At 34.2% G+C, this 20,978-nt stretch overlaps 2 protein-coding genes across 2 annotated transcripts in view; both read left to right on the forward strand.

Moving 5' to 3' along the window:
- LOC116592346 (keratin-associated protein 6-3-like) lies at positions 1-12,647 on the forward strand. Its single transcript, XM_032345596.1, has 2 exons — positions 1-206; positions 12,052-12,647. The coding sequence occupies exons 1-2, from the start codon at positions 1-3 to the stop codon at positions 12,398-12,400; spliced, it is 555 nt and encodes a 184-aa protein (XP_032201487.1). The 3' UTR covers positions 12,401-12,647.
- The window catches only part of LOC116592359 (keratin-associated protein 6-1), a 15,636-nt gene continuing 7,242 nt past the window's right edge, over positions 12,585-20,978 (forward strand). The window contains exon 1 of the mRNA XM_032345602.1: positions 12,585-12,643. Coding sequence (XP_032201493.1) covers positions 12,585-12,643 — 59 coding nt within the window. The remainder of the gene's footprint in view (positions 12,644-20,978) is intronic.

Consider the following 20,978-nt stretch of genomic DNA (forward strand, 5'->3'; position numbering starts at 1 on the left):
ATGTGTTACAACTACAACAGAAACTCATGTGTAGCTGTTGCAATGGCTGTGGCTATGACTGTGGCTATGGTTCTAGATATGGCTATGGATATGGCTCTGAATACAGTTCTGGATATCACGGTCTTTGTGGTTATGGTCTGGCTATGGTCTGGCTGTGGTTATAGGTCTGGCTATGGCTGGCTGCTGTGGCTGTCAGCCATTTTTCTGTAGAAGATATTATACTCCTGGGTGAAAGAATTTGACCACAGTGCACCATTTCCTCTAAAGTGATCATTCCAAGATCATTTCTGTTTCAATGTCTCATAATCACATTAAAGCACACTGAAGAAATAGTAGTCAGAACCAGCATCTTCTTAAAAGTCCCATTTGCTATTGATGGGGGCTGGCAGGCAGAAAACCTGATTTTGACCATACTCCAAGTATAAACCCTTTACCCTCTTATTCTGTTTTTCTATGTTGTGACAGTTTCCAAATAACTGTTTTATTGGCCCTAACAAGCTTGCATGCCTTTTATCACTGACATGCTATTGACTTCAGAAATAGACAAGGCTAATGCTCAGCTATTTATTTTAATTGTGTATGTCTGGCTTTCGTGCTAATAGACCAATATTCATGTCATATTAATGTTACATATCTTGAATTTTGTCCCTGAAAAAAAAAAAAGCTTTTTATTGGCTGAGTCTTCTGTTCTTAATTCATTGTGCTGAAGGGTTCGTCTAAAATGTTTGTTTTGTGATCCTATGTCTATCCATTTCTTTCTTTCCATTTTAATAAACGCTTAGCCACTCATCATCAGCACATGCACACATATGCACACACATGCATAAAGGGCACAGAAAAATCTATTTTGGAAAATTCTAATGATGAAAAGCAAGTTGAAAGAAGAGACACAAAGGCTCAATAATTGGTATATAAATGATCTAGAGATTGGCAGGATTTGGATGGTGGCATAGATAATAAAAGGGAATAGATGAGCGTCAGGAACTCTCTGAAAGTGAAACCTATTAAGATTTCAGACATCAACAGTGAAGGAGAAGGAAGAAAAATCTAGAAAAGTTAAGTACTAAAAAAGCATATATTTCTTCTTAGCACTTAGAACTGTGGGGCATTTAGGGTGGTGTACACAGATACATATCTGAAAGACTGGGTATTGCAAAATTATTAGAACTATTGTTACAGATGTGCTCTGTGTCTTTCTAGAGACACTAAACTGGCTAAGGTGATGATCATGATGATCATGACATACAAATTTCTTGACACAAGAGTTTTTTCTAATATGTGATACCATCTGAAACAGGAGTGAATTCTCATTAGGAGCTCTATCACTGGACAGGTCTAAACCCAGGCAGGATCAGCCATTATGACAGTTAATTCAGGAGAAAATTATAAATTTAGGAAGAGGGATGGAATCAGCTGATCTTACATATCCATTTTCTATCCTCATCCTATTCTAAGATACCATAAGTTAGGAGTGAATTTGAACTTTGAAGACTGATTATAAAAATAGTGATGCTGATACCTGGAAAATATAAAAATAAAACCTTTTATGTCATTATATATAAAAGGAGAAACCAATTATAATACAGTCTGGTTTTACAAATCCTATCTTCATTTGGGATGTAGAAAGACTGTCAGAATGGGAGTTTGATGTTCATGTTAAATAAATTCAACCACCCATGTTAATTAAATTCAGTGTTCCTAGTATCCCTTGAAGCCTAAAAGAAATTGCAGGCTTAAGCAGAAGAAAGGCAAAATATGATGAATGGATAGATTGTTGTTCTTGAAAAAATACAAATCTAAATGTTGGAATAAGCTTGTCAATATCTATAAATATATTCTGCTAATATTTTTATTGAGATTGAGTTAGATCTATACATCAATTTTGAGAGGATGGGAATCATAACAATACTGAGCCTTCCAATTCATGAGCATGGTATATCACTGCATATATTTAGGTCTTGTTTGATTTCTTTTGTGGTGAATGATAATGTAATATTGATCAATAATGATTACCTTTGTACTCACAGAAGGCATATTCTAGTAAGATAGACAAAAATTTAAAGAACAACCAGCCATCTAAATGACTGAATAAAATTATTAAATTATAGAAGTATAAACAGTTTTTATAGCTATTAGTAAAATAAATAGTGACTTGCTATAAAAATTATCATATGGCCTGCCAAAACTCATACAAGAAAAAATAGACAATCTTAATAGGCCTATATCTATGAAATAAATTGCATCAATAATTATCAGTCTTCTAAAAGAGAAACACTAGACCCAAATGGGTCACTGGAAAATTCTACAAAACATTTAAAGAATAATATATACCAGTTCTCTACAATCACTTCCAGAAGACACAGAGGGAATAGTTGATAACTCATTCTATGGGGCTAATATTATTACCTTAATATCAAAACCAAATAAATACATTATAAGAAAAGAAAACAAAAGAAAACTACAGATCAACACTTGAACATAGATGCAAATATTTTTAATGAAATATTAGTTTATGAATCTAGCATTGTATAAAAAGAATTATACCCCATGACCAAGTTGGATTATCTCAATTATGCAAGGGTTCAGTACTCAAAAATGAATTAATATAACTCATCACATCAACTGCCCAGAGAAGTGAAATCACATGATTACATCAAAAGATTTAGGAAAAAAACATGTGACAAAATCCAATAACCATTCATTTTTAATAACCAGGGATAGAGGAGAACTTCCTTGACTTGATAAAGAATGTCTGAAAATACATATATATATGCAATAAGCAAGAAAAGAAGATTTACATTGATAAGGAAAGAAAAATATGAATGTGTCTTTTCCACAGATGACATGTTTGTTTAGAAATAATATAGAAAATCTAAATAAAACTATTTTTAAAAACAAAATACAAAAAAACTTCCTGGAACTAATACATAGTAAGCTTGAGGTATACAAGGTTAACATACAAAAGTCAATTATATTTTACAGATCAACAATGAACAAGTGAAATTTGAAATTAAAAATGTAATACCACTGACATTAGCAGTTTATATATATATATATATGTACAAAACTCTGATGAAAGAAATCAAGGCGCAACCACATTAAAAGAAGAGATATTCCATGTTCATGGATAAAATGTTGCTATTGTCAAGATGTCAGTTCTTCCCAACTTGATCTACAGATTCAGTGAAACCTCAGCCAAGATCCTAGCATGTTCTTTTGTGGATATCAACAAACTGATTATAAAGTTTATATGGAGAGGCAAAAGACCCAGAAGAGCCAACACATTACTGAAGGAAAAGAACAAAGTTAGAGGATGGACACCCTCTAACTTTGAGGCTTACTATAAAGCTTCATCAAAACAGTGCAGTATTGGTGAAATAATAGACAAATGAAATAGATCAATGAAAAAGAATAGAGAGACAATAAATAGGCTCACATAAATATAGTCAACTGATCTTTAAGAAAAGGAACAGAGGAAATAGAATGAAGAAAAGATGGTCTTTTCAACAAGCAATAGTGGAACATCCATCAGACACACATACACACACAAAAATCTAGTAACAGACCTTGTACTACTCAAAATAACTAATTTAAAATGATCATAAAACTAAACGTAAAATGCAATATGAAACTTCTAAAAGATAACATAAGAGAAAACCTAGATAAACTTCGTATGGTCATGATTTAGATATAACACCAATGACAAAATCCATGAAAGAATTGATAAGCTGGACTACATTAATATTAAAATTAATATTAAAAATTTTTGTTCTATGAAAGACAATGTCAAGAGAATGAGATGACAAAGCTACAAACTGGGAAAATATATGCAAACAACATAACTGATAAAGAACAATTGTTCAAAATATACAAATAATTCTTTTTTTTTAAAGATTTTATTTATTTATTTGACAGAGAGAGAGATCACAAGTAGAGAGAGGCAGGCATAGAGAGAAAGGAGGAAGCAGTCTCCCCACTTGAGCAGAGAGCCCTATGTGGGGCTCGATCCCAGGACCCTGAGATCATGACCTGAGCCGAAGGCAGAGGCTTTAACCCACTGAGCTACCCAGGCGCCCCTATACAAAGAATTCTTAAAACTCAGTGATAAAAACAATAACCCAACAAAAGATGGGCCAAAGATCTTATCAAAAGCCTCACTTAAAATGACATATAAATGACAAATTGGCATAGGAAAGATGCTTCACAACGTATGTCCTCAGGGAAATACAAATCAAATAACAATGTGTCACCACTATACACCTATTAGAATGGCCAAAATCTGGAACACTGACAACACCAATGGCTGACAAGGATGTAAGGCAGTACAAACACTCATTCATGGCTGGTAGAAATACAAAATGGTACAGCCAGTTGGGAAGACATTTTGGTGGTTTCTTACAAAGCTAAACATACTCTTACATGATTTAATGTATCCACTTATGTACACACAAAAGGCTGCACAGGGATTTTTGCAGCAGCTTTATTCATAACTGCCAAAACTTAGAAACAAACAAGATGTTTTTTAGTAAAAGAATGGGTAAATAAACTGTGGTGCACCTAGACAGTGCAATATTATTCCATGACAAAATGAAATGAGCTACCACGTCACTAGAAGACATGGAGGAATCTTAAACAGACATTGCTAAGTGAAAGAAGGCAATCTGAAAAAGTCACTTTCTGTATGATCCCCAAAATATGGCGTTCTGAAAAAGGCAAAACTGAGCACAGTAAAAATATCAGTGGCTGCCAAGAGTTAGTGGTAGCCAAGGGATGGAGGAGGAATGAATAGGCAAAGCACAGAGGAGTTTATAATGATATAATGAAGGCTATATGTCATTATACATCTGTCTAAACCCATAGAGTAGACAATAGCAAGAGTGCACCCTAATGTGACCCCAATGTAAACTATGGGCTTTGGATGATTATGGTATGTCCATGTAGCTTCCTTAATTGTAACAAATGGTAGAGACTATTGGTAATGGGGGAGGCAATATATGTCAGGGGACAGAGTATATGGGAAATATTTATTCACTCCTTTTAAATTTCTATGTGAACTTAAAACTTCTCCAAAAAATTAAGTCTTAAAAAATCAAATATTTCCAAGAAAAGATAAGTGAGTTTGAAGATAGAACAACAGCAATTACTAAAACCTAAATACAAAGGAAAAAAAATAAAACTTAAAAAAGATGAGCAAACGCTTTGTTATCTGTGGTACAGTACTGAGTGATCTGATATACATATACATACACATGTAGAAATGCACACAGTCCGGATATTTCTATATCCAGAGAGGGCTCAGAAAAAGCATTTGAATAATGAATGGATAAAATATTTCTAAAATTGGGGCACCTGGGTGGCTCAGTGGGTTAAGCCTCTGCCTTTGGCACAGGTCATGATCCCAGGGTTCTGGGATCAAGCCCCACATTGGGCTCTCTGCTCAACAGGGAACCTGCTTCCTCCCTCTCTATCTGCCTACCTCTCTGCCTACTTGTGATCTCTCTCTCTCTGTCAAATAAATAAAATATTTTTTTAAAAAAGAAATATTTCTGAAATTAATTTTTAAGACAAGACAATTTAAACCAAGACTGAAGAACTCAACAAGCACCACGTAATAAGAACAAAAAGACAATGATGACAGGTATTATCATAATCAATATTTCGATAAACAGAAATATTTTTCATTTTTTTTAATGATGATTAACCTTCAAGTAAACATAATAAACATGATCAGTGAGTTTATGACATATATAAAATTAAAATTTATAACAAAAGGTGGGAGGAAGGAAGTAAACCGCTATAAGGTCAGTATATATGCATAAAACGGTATAATATAACTTTAGCACAGGGCACCTGGGTGACTCAGTTAAGCACCTGCATTTGGCTCAGGTCATGAACCCAGGGTCCTGGGATCCATTCCAGCACTGGGCTCCCTGCTTAGCAGAGAGTCTGCTTCTCCCTCTTCCCCTCCACCTGCTACTTGTAGTCATCCTCTCCCTCTCTCACTCTCTCTTTCTCTCGCTCTCTTCCTCACACACAAAAACAAATAAATAAAATCTTTTTAAAAATATATTACTTCCGGTACAGTGTGGCAAATTAAGATACATACTGTAATCCTTAGAACAGCCATTAAAATCATAAATATGTCAAGTAAATCTATGAAGGAATAAAATGGACACTAAAAAAGTGCAAAAGAAGGCAAGAAAATAAGGTAAGAACAGGAAATAACAGCTGTCACAAGCAGAAAACAAATAACAAGATATAGACTCTTGTACAACTGTGATAGCAATTACATTAATTGAAATGCTCTGAACACTGTCATTAAAAATAAGACCCACATTGAGGTCTTTTATCCATTTTGAGTTTATCTTTGTGTATAGTGTAAGAAAATGGTCAAGTTTTATTCTTCTACATATAGCTGTCCAGTTTTCCCAGCACCATTTATTGAAGAGACTGTCTTTTTTCCACTGTATATTTTTTCCTGTTTTGTCGAAGATTAATTGACCATAGAGTTGAGGGTCCATATCTGGGCTCTCTACTCTGTTCCACTGGTCTATGTGTCTGTTTTTATGCCAGTACCATGCGGTCTTGGGGACCACAGCTTTGTAATAAAGCTTGAAATCAGGTAACGTGATGCCCCCAGTTTTATTTTTGTTTTTCAACATTTCCTTAGCAATTCAGGGTCTCTACAAAGACCATACAAATTTCTGGATTATTTGCTCCAGCTCTTTGAAGAATACTGGTGGAATTTTGATTGGAATGACATTAAAAGTATAGATTGCTCTAGGCAGTATAGACATTTTAACAATGTATATTTTTCCGATCCAAGAGCATGGAAAGGTCTTCCATCTTTTTGTGTCTTCTTCAATTTCCTTCATGAGTGTTCTGTAGTTCCTCAAGGACAGATCCTTTACCTCTTTGGTTAGGTTTATTCCCAGGTATCTTATGGTTCTTGGGGCTATAGTAAATGGAATCGATTCTCTAATTTCCCGTTCTGTATTTTCATCGTTAGTGTATAAGAAAGCCACTGATTTCTGCACATTGTCTTTGTATCCTGCCATGTTGCTGAATTGCTGTATGAGTTCTAGTAGTTTGGGGGTGGAGTCTTTTGGGTTTTCCATATAAAGAATCATGTCATCTGCGAAGAGAAAGAGTTTGACTTCTTCATTGCCAATTTGGATACCTTTTATTCTCTTTGTTGTCTGATTGCTGTTGCTAGCACTTCTAATACTATGTTGAACAAGAGTGGTGAAAGTGGGCATCCTTGTCTTGTTCCTGATCTCAATGGGAAGGCTGCAAGCTTTTTCCCATTGAGGATGATACTTGCTGTGGGTCTTTCCTAGGTAGATTTGATGAAGTAAAAGAAACCTACAACAAATATACAAATGCAGAGGAGTTAAAAATAAAAGAATAAATAAATATATACTATGCACACAAATTATTAATATATAATAAACATTAGTTGAAGAAAGGTAGAATGGTGATATTAATATCAAAGTAAGCCTCATAACAAGAAATAATATGAAAACTAAATTCTTAAATTAAACATAAATCTCTAAAAAGCCTGCCAATAGCATTAAGAATGGGATGAAAGAAAAATGTATGCTGCTCTCAGTTGAAATTATGTGAAGTGGTATAATATTATTTGAAAAAACTGATAAATTAAGATTGTAATATTTGTAGCAACCAATAAATAACATTATATCTAACAAGCCAAAAGAGAAGATAAAATGGAATTTTAAAAAATAAAATAAACCAATAAAAAATAAAAATATGGGGAAAAAGAACAGGTTAGGAAATGGAAAACAAATAATAAGATGATATAGAATTAAATAAAACTGTGTCAAAAGGACATTGAACATGAAAGTCAAAATATATTAATTATAAATAAGAATATTTATTTATTGGGGCTTATCCATAATAAATCTACATTAAAGGTAAAGACACAGAAAGACTAAATAATAATAATGCTGGAGTGGATATATCATTATCAATCAAGCAAACCTCAGATTATGGCATAATACTAAAGCTGAAGAGCAATATTTCATAATGATAGAAAGATCAATTCCTTAATAACAGTTCTAAATGTGTCTGCATTTAATGACAGAGTTTCAAAATGAGGTGAAGCATAAACTAAAAAATGCCAAAAGGAAAAATGGAAAAATCCATAATTTTAACTAGAGATTTCATAACAATTATCTTGACAGTTGATAGAACTAAATAGACAGAAAATCACTGTATTTATGGAACCAAGAACAGATCAACCCAACTGACTTAACTGGCACAGACAGGGTATTATACCAAATAGTGATACAATGTACATAGTTTCCACATGCTTCTGGGATCCTCCAAGATCTATCATAAGCTGGTCTATAAAATAAGATCTGATAAATTAAATTCAATAAATTAAAAGGAATAAATTCTACTGACATTAAATGAAACATCAGGAACACAGAAATCTCTGGAAAACCTCCAAAACAACACAATCTAAATCTCATGGATCAAATATGAAACACAATGGAAATTAAAATAAAATTTTGAAAGAATTAAAATGACAATAAAAAAGATAGTATAAATTGTGGGATTATATGTCAGCAGCAACTACAGAGTAATTGATGGCTTTAAATGCTTATGTTAGAAGAGAAGAAAGTTTTAAAATCAACAATTAAGCTTTTACCTTAAAAAGCTAGAAAAAAAGAACAAACTATCCAACTATGTAGAAAACAATAAAACAGATAAAATCAGAAATCAATGAAATGGAGAAAAAGAATATGAGCAGTGAAACTAACATGTGCTGTTTCCAAAAGTCTTAATCTAAATTGACAATTTAAAAGGATTAAAAATTTACATCATCAATAACTGGAATAAAAGAGATGACATCACCACAGTTCTGACAGACATGATCAACATATACAGGGATGGGTGAATAATTTTAATAAAAAATAAATTTAATAACCCAGATGAAATAGAAAAATTTCTTGAAAGACTCACATCAAAAAGAGTACAAAACAAATATAATATCTGAATAGCCTTATATCTTTAAAATATACATGTATTTTTGAGTGTTCACACACACACACACACACACACACACTCCAAATATTCAGAACAAGATGGCTTAAATGATATATTATAATCAAACACTGAATTTAGAAATATATATTTCATACTGAAGGAAGGGGAACATTTTTCCATGAGAAATCCTGAGACCAATATTACCAGAGAAGTAAGAAATATTGGTGTAATAAATCTTTGTCAAATTAAAGTTAAACTAGGAAAGCAAAATTTGTTTACCATTTGACAATATAGTTCACCATACAAACAGAGTAAACAAGGCAAAAGCTATCAACAATCATCCCAACAGAAGCAGTTGATACTCATGTTCCCCAGAGATAATCACTATTCTTTTTTCTATCACCAATAATTAGTTTTGCCTGTTCTTTAATTCCTATAATTTGATACAAATAATATAGGTCTGTATATTTGGTATCATCATCCTAAATATTTTTTTCACTAAATTAAATATTTTTAATCCTAAATATTTTTTTCACTAACTTAAAGTCCCTATGTTCCAAGCTGTCAGAATAAATACCTTGACACCCATTTTCTCAATAAGTTAATAATTAAGAACTATTACATAAAACTACACTGGTTTCTATCACATTCTAGATCACCAACTTGTATCAGGAACCAGATAAGTGGGCAGGAATAAATACATATGATGTTCAGTTCTGCACAATTTAAACAAAAAATCCTTCAAACTTACCTTTCTGAAAATTGGTTTAATTTCACATAGCTAAAATAGAAATTAAAATGATTAACCTATAAATGTGTTGATCCCTTAGATGGGATAATTTATGCAAATACCAAGCAGAGGCTCAACATACATTTTAGTAAGAAGAAATCATTTCCTTTTGGTCTTCATATTTCCTCAAAGGAATGATCACCAACTTTACCCAATCACTGGTTGGGAAAGTAAAGTTAGACCTTCATAATAGACGGACTTTTTCACTTTGTGGAAGTAGGATAGAAACCAACACAAGACGAAGAAGTTCTTGCCTCTGTTTGCTTTTAGAAAGCCCACAGTTAGGGACCAGGGAAGAGAAAACCAGTAGGTCATGTTGATCTACTAAGGATAATCTCTACATAGACACTTTATCATTGATAGACCTGCTACATTCAAGAGTAGTAAATGAAAAAAAAAAATAGTAACTATTGTTTCTTTATATGTTATTGCCAGTTCTTTATATTATTGGTGACTAATTAAAGCTATCAATAAGTAAAGGAAATAAAAGTAAGAATTCATCACCAGGAGTGTCACTGAAAGCCAGTTAAACTACCAAGATTGAGGCCATATTATTCAACATACACTTGGGCCACACATGTGTTTTGTATGATGTTATTCTATGCTAGCTACCACCTTCTGGTAGCAGGAACCCTGCCAGGAGATGACCAGCGTCTGACACACTCAGAAGACTCACTGAGATACACCTCACAATGAGGTGATGTTTGCTGTGGCAATATCAGATTATCAGGCATATCAAGTAGCTACATATACAGTCTTATCTGTGAGTGAAAATAAGAAGTATAGACACATGAGGCAGGGGTGGAATTATATCTGTACAGAGACACATGTTTAAATGTAGACTCCCAATACAGAAGAAACTGCAGTAGAAAATACAATATTTGATGGTGGTGCTACTATTTTTACCCAATGACCTGGATCAAACACTGAATTTTTCTCAAATGAAACTTACATTAGATTAATGCAGAGCAGAGCATAATAGCTCTTAGAGTTGCACATGGAAATACTTTTACACAGACATTCATTGGAAAAATCATCAGCCATGATTTACCTGCTTTGCAACATCAGTTCAATTATTAGAAGGGCAAAAGTATCTCTCTCTGTTTCTCTCTCTTTCCCCTCTCTCTCCCCCCTCCAATACATATGTACACATACACTCACAAGAAGATGCAAATGATGGAGAGAAATGAATATTTATGGTAAGCACTACATATTGTGAATGTGATTAGCTTTATTGAAAAACAAAACTAGAAATTTTCCCACACAAAATTTTTAATATTATATGTAAACAATTGAGAGTAACAAAATATCAAAGAATAGTTCCTCCCAGTTGATAGGAAATTCCACCAATCAGTGCAATTATGACCCCTAAAGATTGGATTTGGTCCAATTTGGGCAGACAATAACCATATTGGTATAACAATAACCATATTGGTATAACATTTCCAGAGTGAAAATTCTATTTTATGTAGAGCAAAAATTGTACTGATATAACCAAAACCTGTCTGCTAATAATGTTTCTACCAAGAAAGACATTAAGTAACATTTTGTCATAATAATTGTTTATATACTTTGCTTACAAAAATATACTCACAAAGACACATACTTAGGAAACATTTTGAATGAATAAAAAAATTATTTCATTTATAAGTTTGATTGTATTAAAATCTAATTCCCTTATTTGAATTTCCTATCAAGGCAGATGAAATCAGTAGCATAAAGATTTTGTGGCTTCACCCCTCTGATGGTTAGTACAGAACTGAATGAGATACAGAGGGTCTCCCAAATTACCTTTATACTGTATTTTAATCTTTATTCTATATTTTAATCTCATCACTGTTACACAAGGCACACAACATTATTTGACTGTGGGCCGGAACTAGAGTTAAAACTATACTATGGAGGGCAGTATAATTTTGGGAGGTCAAAGAGAAAAAAGAATTATGATCAAAAGCAAGTCAGTTGAAACCATTGAAAATGTCCCCTGCATTATATGGTATCTGGTTACAGAATATTAAAGTGAAGATTTGTTATGAAAGATAGCTTTGTGTGACTCCACCATCTTATTAAAGGTCTTCAGTTGGCTGAAGCAAGCCTCCTTAATGCCTTCAGGCATTAGGCTCTGGCCTTAAAACAACACGCTAATTAGATGAGTCATAAAAATAGCCACTAACATGAGCACATGTGGTGGGGCCCCCTCATTCTGAGGCATATAAAAGGCCCTCTGCAAGGAGAAATCCACAGTGAAGTAACACCTCTCTCTTTCTCTACCCAAGCACAACCTCAACAACCAACACCATGTGTGGCAGCTACTATGGAGGCTGTGGCTACGGACGCTGTGGCTATGGAGGCTGTGGCTACGGACGCTGTGGCTATGGAGGCTGTGGCTACGGAGGCTGTGGCTATGGAGGCTGTGGCTATGGAGGCTATGGCTATGGAAGCCTGGGTTGTGGCTATGGCTCCAGCTATGGCTGTGGCTTCCGCACCCTGGGCTGTGGCTCTGGCTGTGGCTCTGGCTGTGGCTACGGATATCACTCCAACTCTCTCTGTGGCTATGGATGTGGCTCTGGCTACGGCTCTGGCTTTGGATGCTACTAATTGAGGTCACCATGGGAGACTCTCACCCTCCACACCTGGACATGGGATTCACCAGTTCTGAGACCCACAGCTTCTGAGCCTTTTCCCTTGGGTGATAATATCCTCCACGATGAAAGTCTAGCATGGTCTGTTGTTGCCTACAACCTAACCTACAGATACCCTGACTTTATGCAGGAAGTGGGATATGGTGAAATTCACCTGTGACCCCCACAGTTCTGCTTTTGTCGGGATGATGGTGTCAGAGCAAGTGCCTCTATGATATTCATGCTGGATCCTGTTTCTGTGTTGACCCAATAAACTTGTTCAATCCAAACAGCAACCCTGGTTCTATGTCAGTGTTTGATGTCCCAAGTGTCTTACTGAAATTTTGGGGTTTCAGTTTATAAGAAAGTTAACAATGATCTCCTTAGGGAGCTAGTTCCTTAATATTTCTAGGTCAGCTTCTTGACCAATTCCTTTGTCAGTTGTCTTAGGAAGGGAATTTATTTTTGGTAAACTTCAGTTTTCTCCTCTGGTACTGAGGGAACAATATTTGATATGTTGGGTAATTCTTAAAGCCAAATGCAATATTATTTTATGAATTAGAAATTAAGGTTTGTGAGGTCTATGGTAAATAATTAAGAAAAATATTAAACTCCCCAATTTCATATTCATGTATCTCTTAAAACAAATGGATGTTGTAATATTCTTCTCTACTTCTAATCTTTAAAAAAAAATTTTTAATGAAAGAAACAACTGAAGGAATATAGGTAGTAGACTGTAAAACCATTTGATATGTATGGTGGGCCATAATAACTAGATAAAAATAGCATTTCACAAAAATTTTCAGATCTCACAATGCAGTGACCAAGGTGTTTGCCTGGTGTTTGGGCTCATCTTGGTCTCAACTGAGAAAGGGATGCCTTCAAGCTCACATACTTAGCAGAAATCTGTTCCATATATTTACGTGAGAAGCTCAACATTGACTGTCACATAGAGGCCTTTGCAGGGTATCTGCTGGAGACTATCTCAGCTCCAAAAGCTGCTCATAGCCCCTTGACATGTGGATTCCCTTATGCAGTTGCTAGCTTTGTCAAAGGCAGGCAAGAAGGTGAGAGGTACTCCAAAAAGAAAGATGCTACAATTCCATACAATTTTATGCAATATAATCACATAGATGTGATGATATATATTTTACTATCCTTGTTATATTTTATTTATTAGAGGTGAATTACAAGTTTTGCTCACACTCAAGAGGAGATCATACAAGGCATTGACATCAAGAGGCAGAAATCATAATTGTCTGTCCAATTCTATACATCCTTGCTAATAGGATGTAGGAAGTTTGCCTTCACCTGTGATGCTCTGGAACCATTTATAGCACACCCATAATATTCTGTCTCTAAGTAGAATTTCATGGAGAAAAATATCTGGACCTGGAATTTTTTTGTTGGTCATTTGCTTAATTTTTTGTTTGTTCTACAAAAACTAATCTCTTCATAATTTCTAAATGTAATGGTATTGGTTTTGGTCATCTGTATTTCCCTAAGAATGTAAGTTTTCAAATCTATGTCCATAAAAATCAGCAAAGTAAAGTTTCCCAATTTTAAAACTTCTTGTTTCCATATTTATTTCTTTGTTGCTATTTATTTTGTATATGCCTTCTCCCTTTTATCCTCGATGAAATTAGCAAGTAATTTAGAAATGTTAATCTATTCAAATAATAGAATTTTGAGCTATTTAATTTTTTGTTGTTGTTTTTTCTCCACTTCATTAATTTCTGCTTATCTGCTTACTCTGGTTTCTCTTCAGATCATATAAATCTAACACCTTTTACTCTTCCTTATTTAAAGTTTTTCCTTGTACTTTCTTTGGTTTACTTATTCTTTATGAAATTTATCTTAACTGGGATGTCAAGTTATTTATGCTATTTCTTTCATTTTCACTGACAGAAGTGCTTAGTACTATGATTTTTTCTCTAATTACTGCTTAAAACTTTTTCATTCTCTTAACTATTATTTTTGTTACTGTTATTTATTTTTTAATGTTATAGCCTGGGGTTCCTAGGTGGCTCAGTCAGTTGAGCATTCAACTCTTGGTTTCACCTCAGGTCATGATCTCAGCATCAGGAGATCAAGCCTGCCTCAGGCTCCATGCTCAGTGGGGAGTCTGCTGGAGATTCTTTCTCTTCCTTTACCTCTGTCCCTCCCCCTGTGCATGCATTCTCTCTCTCTCTCTGTCTCAAATAAATAAATCTTTTTTTAAAAATGAAATACTACAACTTCATATTATATTTTCTTTTTCACTTGAGAGTTGTTTAACCAAAGATCTACTTTCCAGGTGAAGGGAATTTTCTGTTCTTTGTTTTCATTAACAATTTTTATCTTTATTGGATAGAAATCAGAGAGTGTTTGTGCAGTATTTTTACTTCAGAAGTTTGCTAATTTCTTTCTTTGTGATTTAATATATGATTTTTTTTGTGTATTTTCAGTAGAAGCTTGAGAAGGTTTATCCTCTACTATCAGTGTAGAGGTGGATATATATCCATAATATCTACCTTTTATTAATTATATTGCTTCAGCGTTTTCTCTGCTTACTTATTTTTTCTACTTGATCCTGTTTTGTGAGAGTGGTATCTTAAAGTCTTCCATTTTTAGTGTGCTTCCATCTACATCTCCTCGATAGGTAGATGATATAGATAAAGTTAGAGATGGACATATGTATTCTTCATAAGAACAGTTTCTGTGTTCTGGGTATGAAAATAAAATACTAAAAAAAAAAAAGAAAGAAAGAAAAAGAGAAAAGAAAATACAAATGTAATATAACTCTGCTCCGTATGACTCCTGGCAGAAAAAAAATTAGGGTTCAAGTACCAAAGTTTCTGCCATTTTCTTAAGTTACACGTAAGAATGTGATATAAGGGGACCTGAGTGACTCTGACAGTTAAGCATCTGCCTTCAGCTCAGGTCATGATCCCAGGGTCCTAGGATCAAGCGCCACGCCACATTGAGCCCCACGTTGGGCTCCCAGCTCAGCGGGAAACCTGCTTCTCCCTCTCCCACTCACCCTGCTTGTGTTCCCTATCTTGCTGTGTCTCTCTCTGTCAAATAAATAAGTAAAATCTTTTAAAAAATTAAAAAATTAAAAATAAAAGAATGTGATATAAATATTTAATAGAGTTTTCCAGTGAAGACACTTGGCCTTAGAATTTTCTTTTAGGAAAAGTGTTTTTAATACCTTTACTTTATTAGATATAGTGCTACTCAGATGGGAGTCAATTTTAGTAATTTGTATATTTAAAGGAAATTTTTCATTTCATCTGTATTGTGGAATTTATTGGCATAACAACCTTTGTAATAATGGCATCCTTTTTGATGACTGTCGAGTCTTAAAAGACATTAACTCTTTTATTCTTCTTATTGGTAATTTGTAGTCCCTCTCTTACATTCTTGACCAATCTCTCTGGAATTTATCTATTTGGTTGATTTGTTCAAAGTACCAACTTTGGATATTATCCATATTCCTTTCTTCTTAAGTTTTTATTTAAATTCCAGTTAGTTAATATAGAGTGTATCATTAGTTTCAGGTGTACAATATAGTGATTCAACTCTTCCATACAACACGCAGAATTCATCACAACAAGTGTACTCCCTAATCTCCATCACTTATTTCACCCATCTCTTCACCCACTTTCAGCAATTGTGTTATTAGGTATTTACCCAAAGAATACAAAAATATTAATTCAGAGGGTTACATGCACCTTTATGTTTATAGCAACATTACTTCTAAAAACCAAATTATGGAAACAACCCAAGTATCCATTGACTGATGAATGGGATAAAGAAGATGAATGAATAAAGAAGATATATATATATAATGAAATGTTACTTAACCATAAAAAAGAATGAAATCTTGCCCTTTGCAGTGACATGGATGGAGCTAGAGAGGATTGATAATGCTAAGCAAAGTAAGTCAAAGGAAGAAAAATACCATATTATTAATTTTCATTATAGTTTGTTCATTTTCCATTAAATTGATTACATTCCTGTCTTTATTTTTCTATCATCCTTCTTACTATATATTTAATCTTTCCTTCATTTCTAGCTTTTTAAGGTAGCTTAGAGCACTGATCTTTAACATGTCCTTTTTTCTAACATAAATAGTTAAAGCTATAAATTTCCTTCTGATCACTTCTTCAGTGGTAAGTCATACATTTGCAATGTTGTATTTCTTTTTTAATCAATTCAAAATATCTTCTAGCTTCCCATGTGGTTTCTTTTTTCATCTATATGTTTTTTAATTGGAGTTGTTTCCTGATCCAGGAAGACCATGTCCTCATATCTGAGACTCTCCCATCTCCAATAAGAGACCTCTTGGCGGTGAAGGAGGTAGGTGGGGAATCCCATCATGCACTATTACACCAAAAGATACACAGCAGATGGGCTGGCCAAACTCCTCCCGCAATTCAGGTTGCAATGGCAGGGACCAGTGGGACAGTGAGTGGTGCAGGTTAAACCAAACAGACCAAAATAACACAATAACTCTGAAAATTATGAATCATAATCCATAAGACCCATGTGGTAAGGCCAAGCAGGGTGACTACGTGCTTTTGAAAAAAAAAAATTTTAATGAGATCAAGATGCTTCAAATACACAAAATTACTATCATAGCCATCATACCAAAAAACAAGAAAATTATAACTGAATGAGAAAAGATAATTAGCTGACCCTAACCTTAATCACGTTTTCCATTCACATGATACAAATTTTAAAGTAACTGTCATAAAAATGTTTCTGCGATCAAGTGTGTAAACCTGGCAATTCATAGACTTGTACCCCTGGGGCTAATAATACATTGTATGTTAATACAATGTAATAAAATGTTAAAAATTTTTAAAAATGTTTCAACAATCAAATTCTCTTGAAACAAATGACTTGGAAGTAAAAGACTGGAAATACATATACATATTATGCAAATAGCAACTATTAAGAAAGCTGGAGTAGCTATAACAGTATCAGAATAAATATACTTTAAAAACAAAAACACTTAATAGAAATAAAGGTGAACATTTTGTGATGATAAGTAGGGTAATCTTTCAGGAAGATATAAGGTATGTACTGGTGTTAAATACACTTGGTGCAAACAACAGACCACCAAAGTAAACAAATTTAAAAAAAAAATGACAGAATTGAAAGAAAAAAAGGACTGGAATAATAATAATTGAAGATGTCAAAATCTCACTTTGATTAATGGATATAGCAACTACATAAAAGATTATAATATACATAAATTTGAGAAAAAAACAAAACACTATAAGCCAACTAGAACTAACACTCTTCTAGACAGCATTTTGTCCAAATGCAAGAAAACACACATTTCTTTCAAGTTCACATATAGAATGTTCTCCAAGATAGATCATATATTAGGACAAAAACAAGAGTCAGTGAATCTATAATAATTGAAATTGCATATAGTCTTATGTGCTATCTTCAGCTTATAGAAGAAAGCTCATCTACCTATTTCTCTCCTCGAGATGCTTTTAGAACATGCACTTGGGGGCAGCCTGATAATTTGATCTCTGTTCAAATTTTGGCTGATTTTGGCCAGCCTCATAATTTGATCTCTATTCAGAAAGTAATTTTGATGGATACATTGTCAGTCTTAATTTTGCCAAATTCCAACATTACTTTCTAAAATACTAAATCTAAAATACTAATAGATACAATTGATTTATATTTTATAATTGCTAAGATTATTGTTATTTAGTAGAAATAAATCAGGTGAATTAAGAGAGGTTATTATAAACAGCTTTAATGAATAGACTACCAAGATCAAGGTTACATTCACTGCCTCTATTTTGGATCAGACTAAAATTTACATAATTTTTGTCTGTACAAGCCACTGCCTTATTATAAAACAAGTCTCTATCCAAGATGCAAGCAGAAATTGACCCTTTGAAAATTTCACTGAAATAAACTTCAAATTCTTTATCTTCTAAGTATTTTTCACAAGGCTAGAACAAATAATCCTAAAATTTGTATGAACAATGAAAGACCCCGAATAACCAAAGCAAACTTGAAAAAGAGAAACAAACTGGAGATATCACAATTCCTGACTTCAAGTTATATACGAAGCTATAATAATCAAAACGGTATGGTAATGGCACAGAAGTAGGCACCTAAATCAATGGCACAGTTGAAAAGCCCAGAAATAAACCCATAGTTATATGGTCAATTAATATTTGACAGAAGAGGAAAGAATATGCAATGAGAAAAAGTCTCTCTAACAAAAGGTCTTAGGAAAACTGATTAGCCACATTCCAAAGAATGAAACTGGACCCTTCCTTACATCATACACAAAAATAAACTCAAAATGGATTAAGGGCCTAAATATGAGACCTGAAATGATGAAAATCCTAGAAGAGAGCAAAGTAGAGGCAGTAATGCCTTTGACATTAGTCATACAAACATTTTTCTAGATACGTCTTTTGAAGCAAAGGAAATAGAAGCAAAAATAGGACTACATTTAAAAAAAATCTTTTTTGCACAGCAAGGGAAACAATCAAAAAAGTTAAAAAAAAAACCTACTGAATGGGAGAAGATATTTGCAAATGATATATCCAATAAAAGACTAGTGAACAAAAATAAGTCAAAAATTTATACAAATCAACCAAAAGAACAGATAATTCAGTTTAAAAATGGGCAGAAGACATGAACAGACATTTCTCCAAAGAGAAATGGCCAAAAGACACATGAAAAGATGCTCAACATCACCCATCGTCAGAAAAATGAAAATCCATACCACAATGAGGTACCACCTCACACCTAACAGAATGGCTAAAATCCAAAACAGAAGAGTGCAATGGCAGGGTCATAGGGAAGTTCTATTTTTAATTTCTTGAGGAATCTCCACACTGTTCTCCAAAGAGGCTGCACCAATTTGCATTCCCACCAACAGTGGAAGAAGGTTCCCCTTTCTCCACATCCCCTTCAACACATGTTGTTTCCTGTCTTGTTAATATTGGCCATTCTAACTGGTGTAAGGTGATATCTCAATGTGGTTTTAATTTGAATCTCCCTGAGGGCTAGTGATGATGAACATTTTTTCATGTGTCTGACAGCCATTTGTATGTCTTCACTGGAGAAGTGTCTGTTCATATCTTCTGCCCATTTTTTTATATGATTGTTTTGTGTGTGTTGAGTTTGAGGAGTTCATTATAGATCCTGGATATCAAACTGTCATTTGAAAATATCTTCTCCCATTCTGTGCGTTGCCTCTTTGTTTTTTTGACTGTTTCCTTGGCTGTGCAGAAGCTTTTGATTTTGATGAAGTCCCAAAAGTTCATCTTCGCTTTTGTTTCCTTTGCCTTTGGAGACATATCTTGAAAGAAGTTGCTGTGGCTGATATCGAAGAGATTACTGCCTATGTTCTCCTCTAGGATTCTGATGGATTCCTCTCTCACATTGAGGTCTTTTATCCATTTTGAGTTTATCTTTGTGTACGGTGTAAGTGAGTGGTCGAGTTTCATTCTTCTACATACAGCTGTCCAGTTTTCCCAGCACCATTTATTGAAGAGACTGTCTTTTTTCCACTGTATTTTTTCCTGTTTTGTCGAAGATTATTTGACCATAGAGTTGAGGGTCCATATCTGGGCTCTCTACTCTGTTCCACTGGTCTATGTGTCTGTTTTTATTCCAGTACCATGCTGTCTTGGGGACCACAGCTTTGTAATAAAGCTTGAAATCAGGTAACGTGATGCCCCCAGTTTTATTTTTGTTTTTCAACATTTCCTTAGCGATTCGGGGTCTCTTCTGATTCCATACAAATTTCTGGATTATTTGCTCCAGCTCTTTGAAGAATACTAATGGAATTTTTATTGGAATGACATTAAAAGTATAGATTGCTCTAGGCAGTATAGACATTTTAACAATGTTTATTCTTCTGATCCAAGAGCATGGAATGGTCTTCCATCTTTTTGTGTCTTCTTCAATTTCCTTCATGAGTGTTCTGTAGTTCCTCAAGTACAGATCCTTTACCTCTTTGGTTAGGTTTATTCCCAGGTATCTTATGGTTCTTGGGGCTATAGTAAATGGAATCGATGACCCTGCCATTGCACTCCTGGGTATTTACCCCAAAGATACAGATATAGTGAAAAGAAGGGCCATCTGTAACCCAATGTTTATAGCAGCAATGGCCACAGTAGCCAAACTATGGAAAGAACCAAGATGCCCTTCAACAGACGAATGGATAAGGAAGATGTGGTCCGTATACACTATGGAGTATTATGCCTCCATCAGAAATGATGAATACCCAACTTTTGTAGCAACATGGACAGGACTGGAAGAGATTATGCTGAGTGAAATAAGTCAAGCAAAGAGAATCAATTATCATATGGTTTCACTTATTTGTGGAGCATAACAAATAGCATGAAGGACATGGGGAGTTAGAGAGGAGAAGTGAGTTGGGGGAAATTGGAAGGGGAGGTGAACCAAGAGAGACTATGGACTCTGAAAAACAATCTGAGGGGTTTGAAGTGGCGGGGGTGTGCGAGGTTGGGGTACCAGGTGGTAGGTATTATAGAGGGCATGGATTGCATGGA

This window comes from Mustela erminea, chromosome 1 (genome assembly GCF_009829155.1).
Source record: "Mustela erminea isolate mMusErm1 chromosome 1, mMusErm1.Pri, whole genome shotgun sequence".
NCBI lineage: Eukaryota > Metazoa > Chordata > Mammalia > Carnivora > Mustelidae > Mustela > Mustela erminea.

Coding starts and splice junctions, on each gene's coding strand:
- LOC116592346 (XM_032345596.1), top strand. CDS start 1: ATGTGTTACAACTACAACAGAAACTCATGTGTAGCTGTTGCAATGGCT. Junction 207..12,051: donor TGGCTGTCAGCCATTTTTCT/GTAGAAGATATT, acceptor TCCACAGTGAAG/TAACACCTCTCTCTTTCTCT.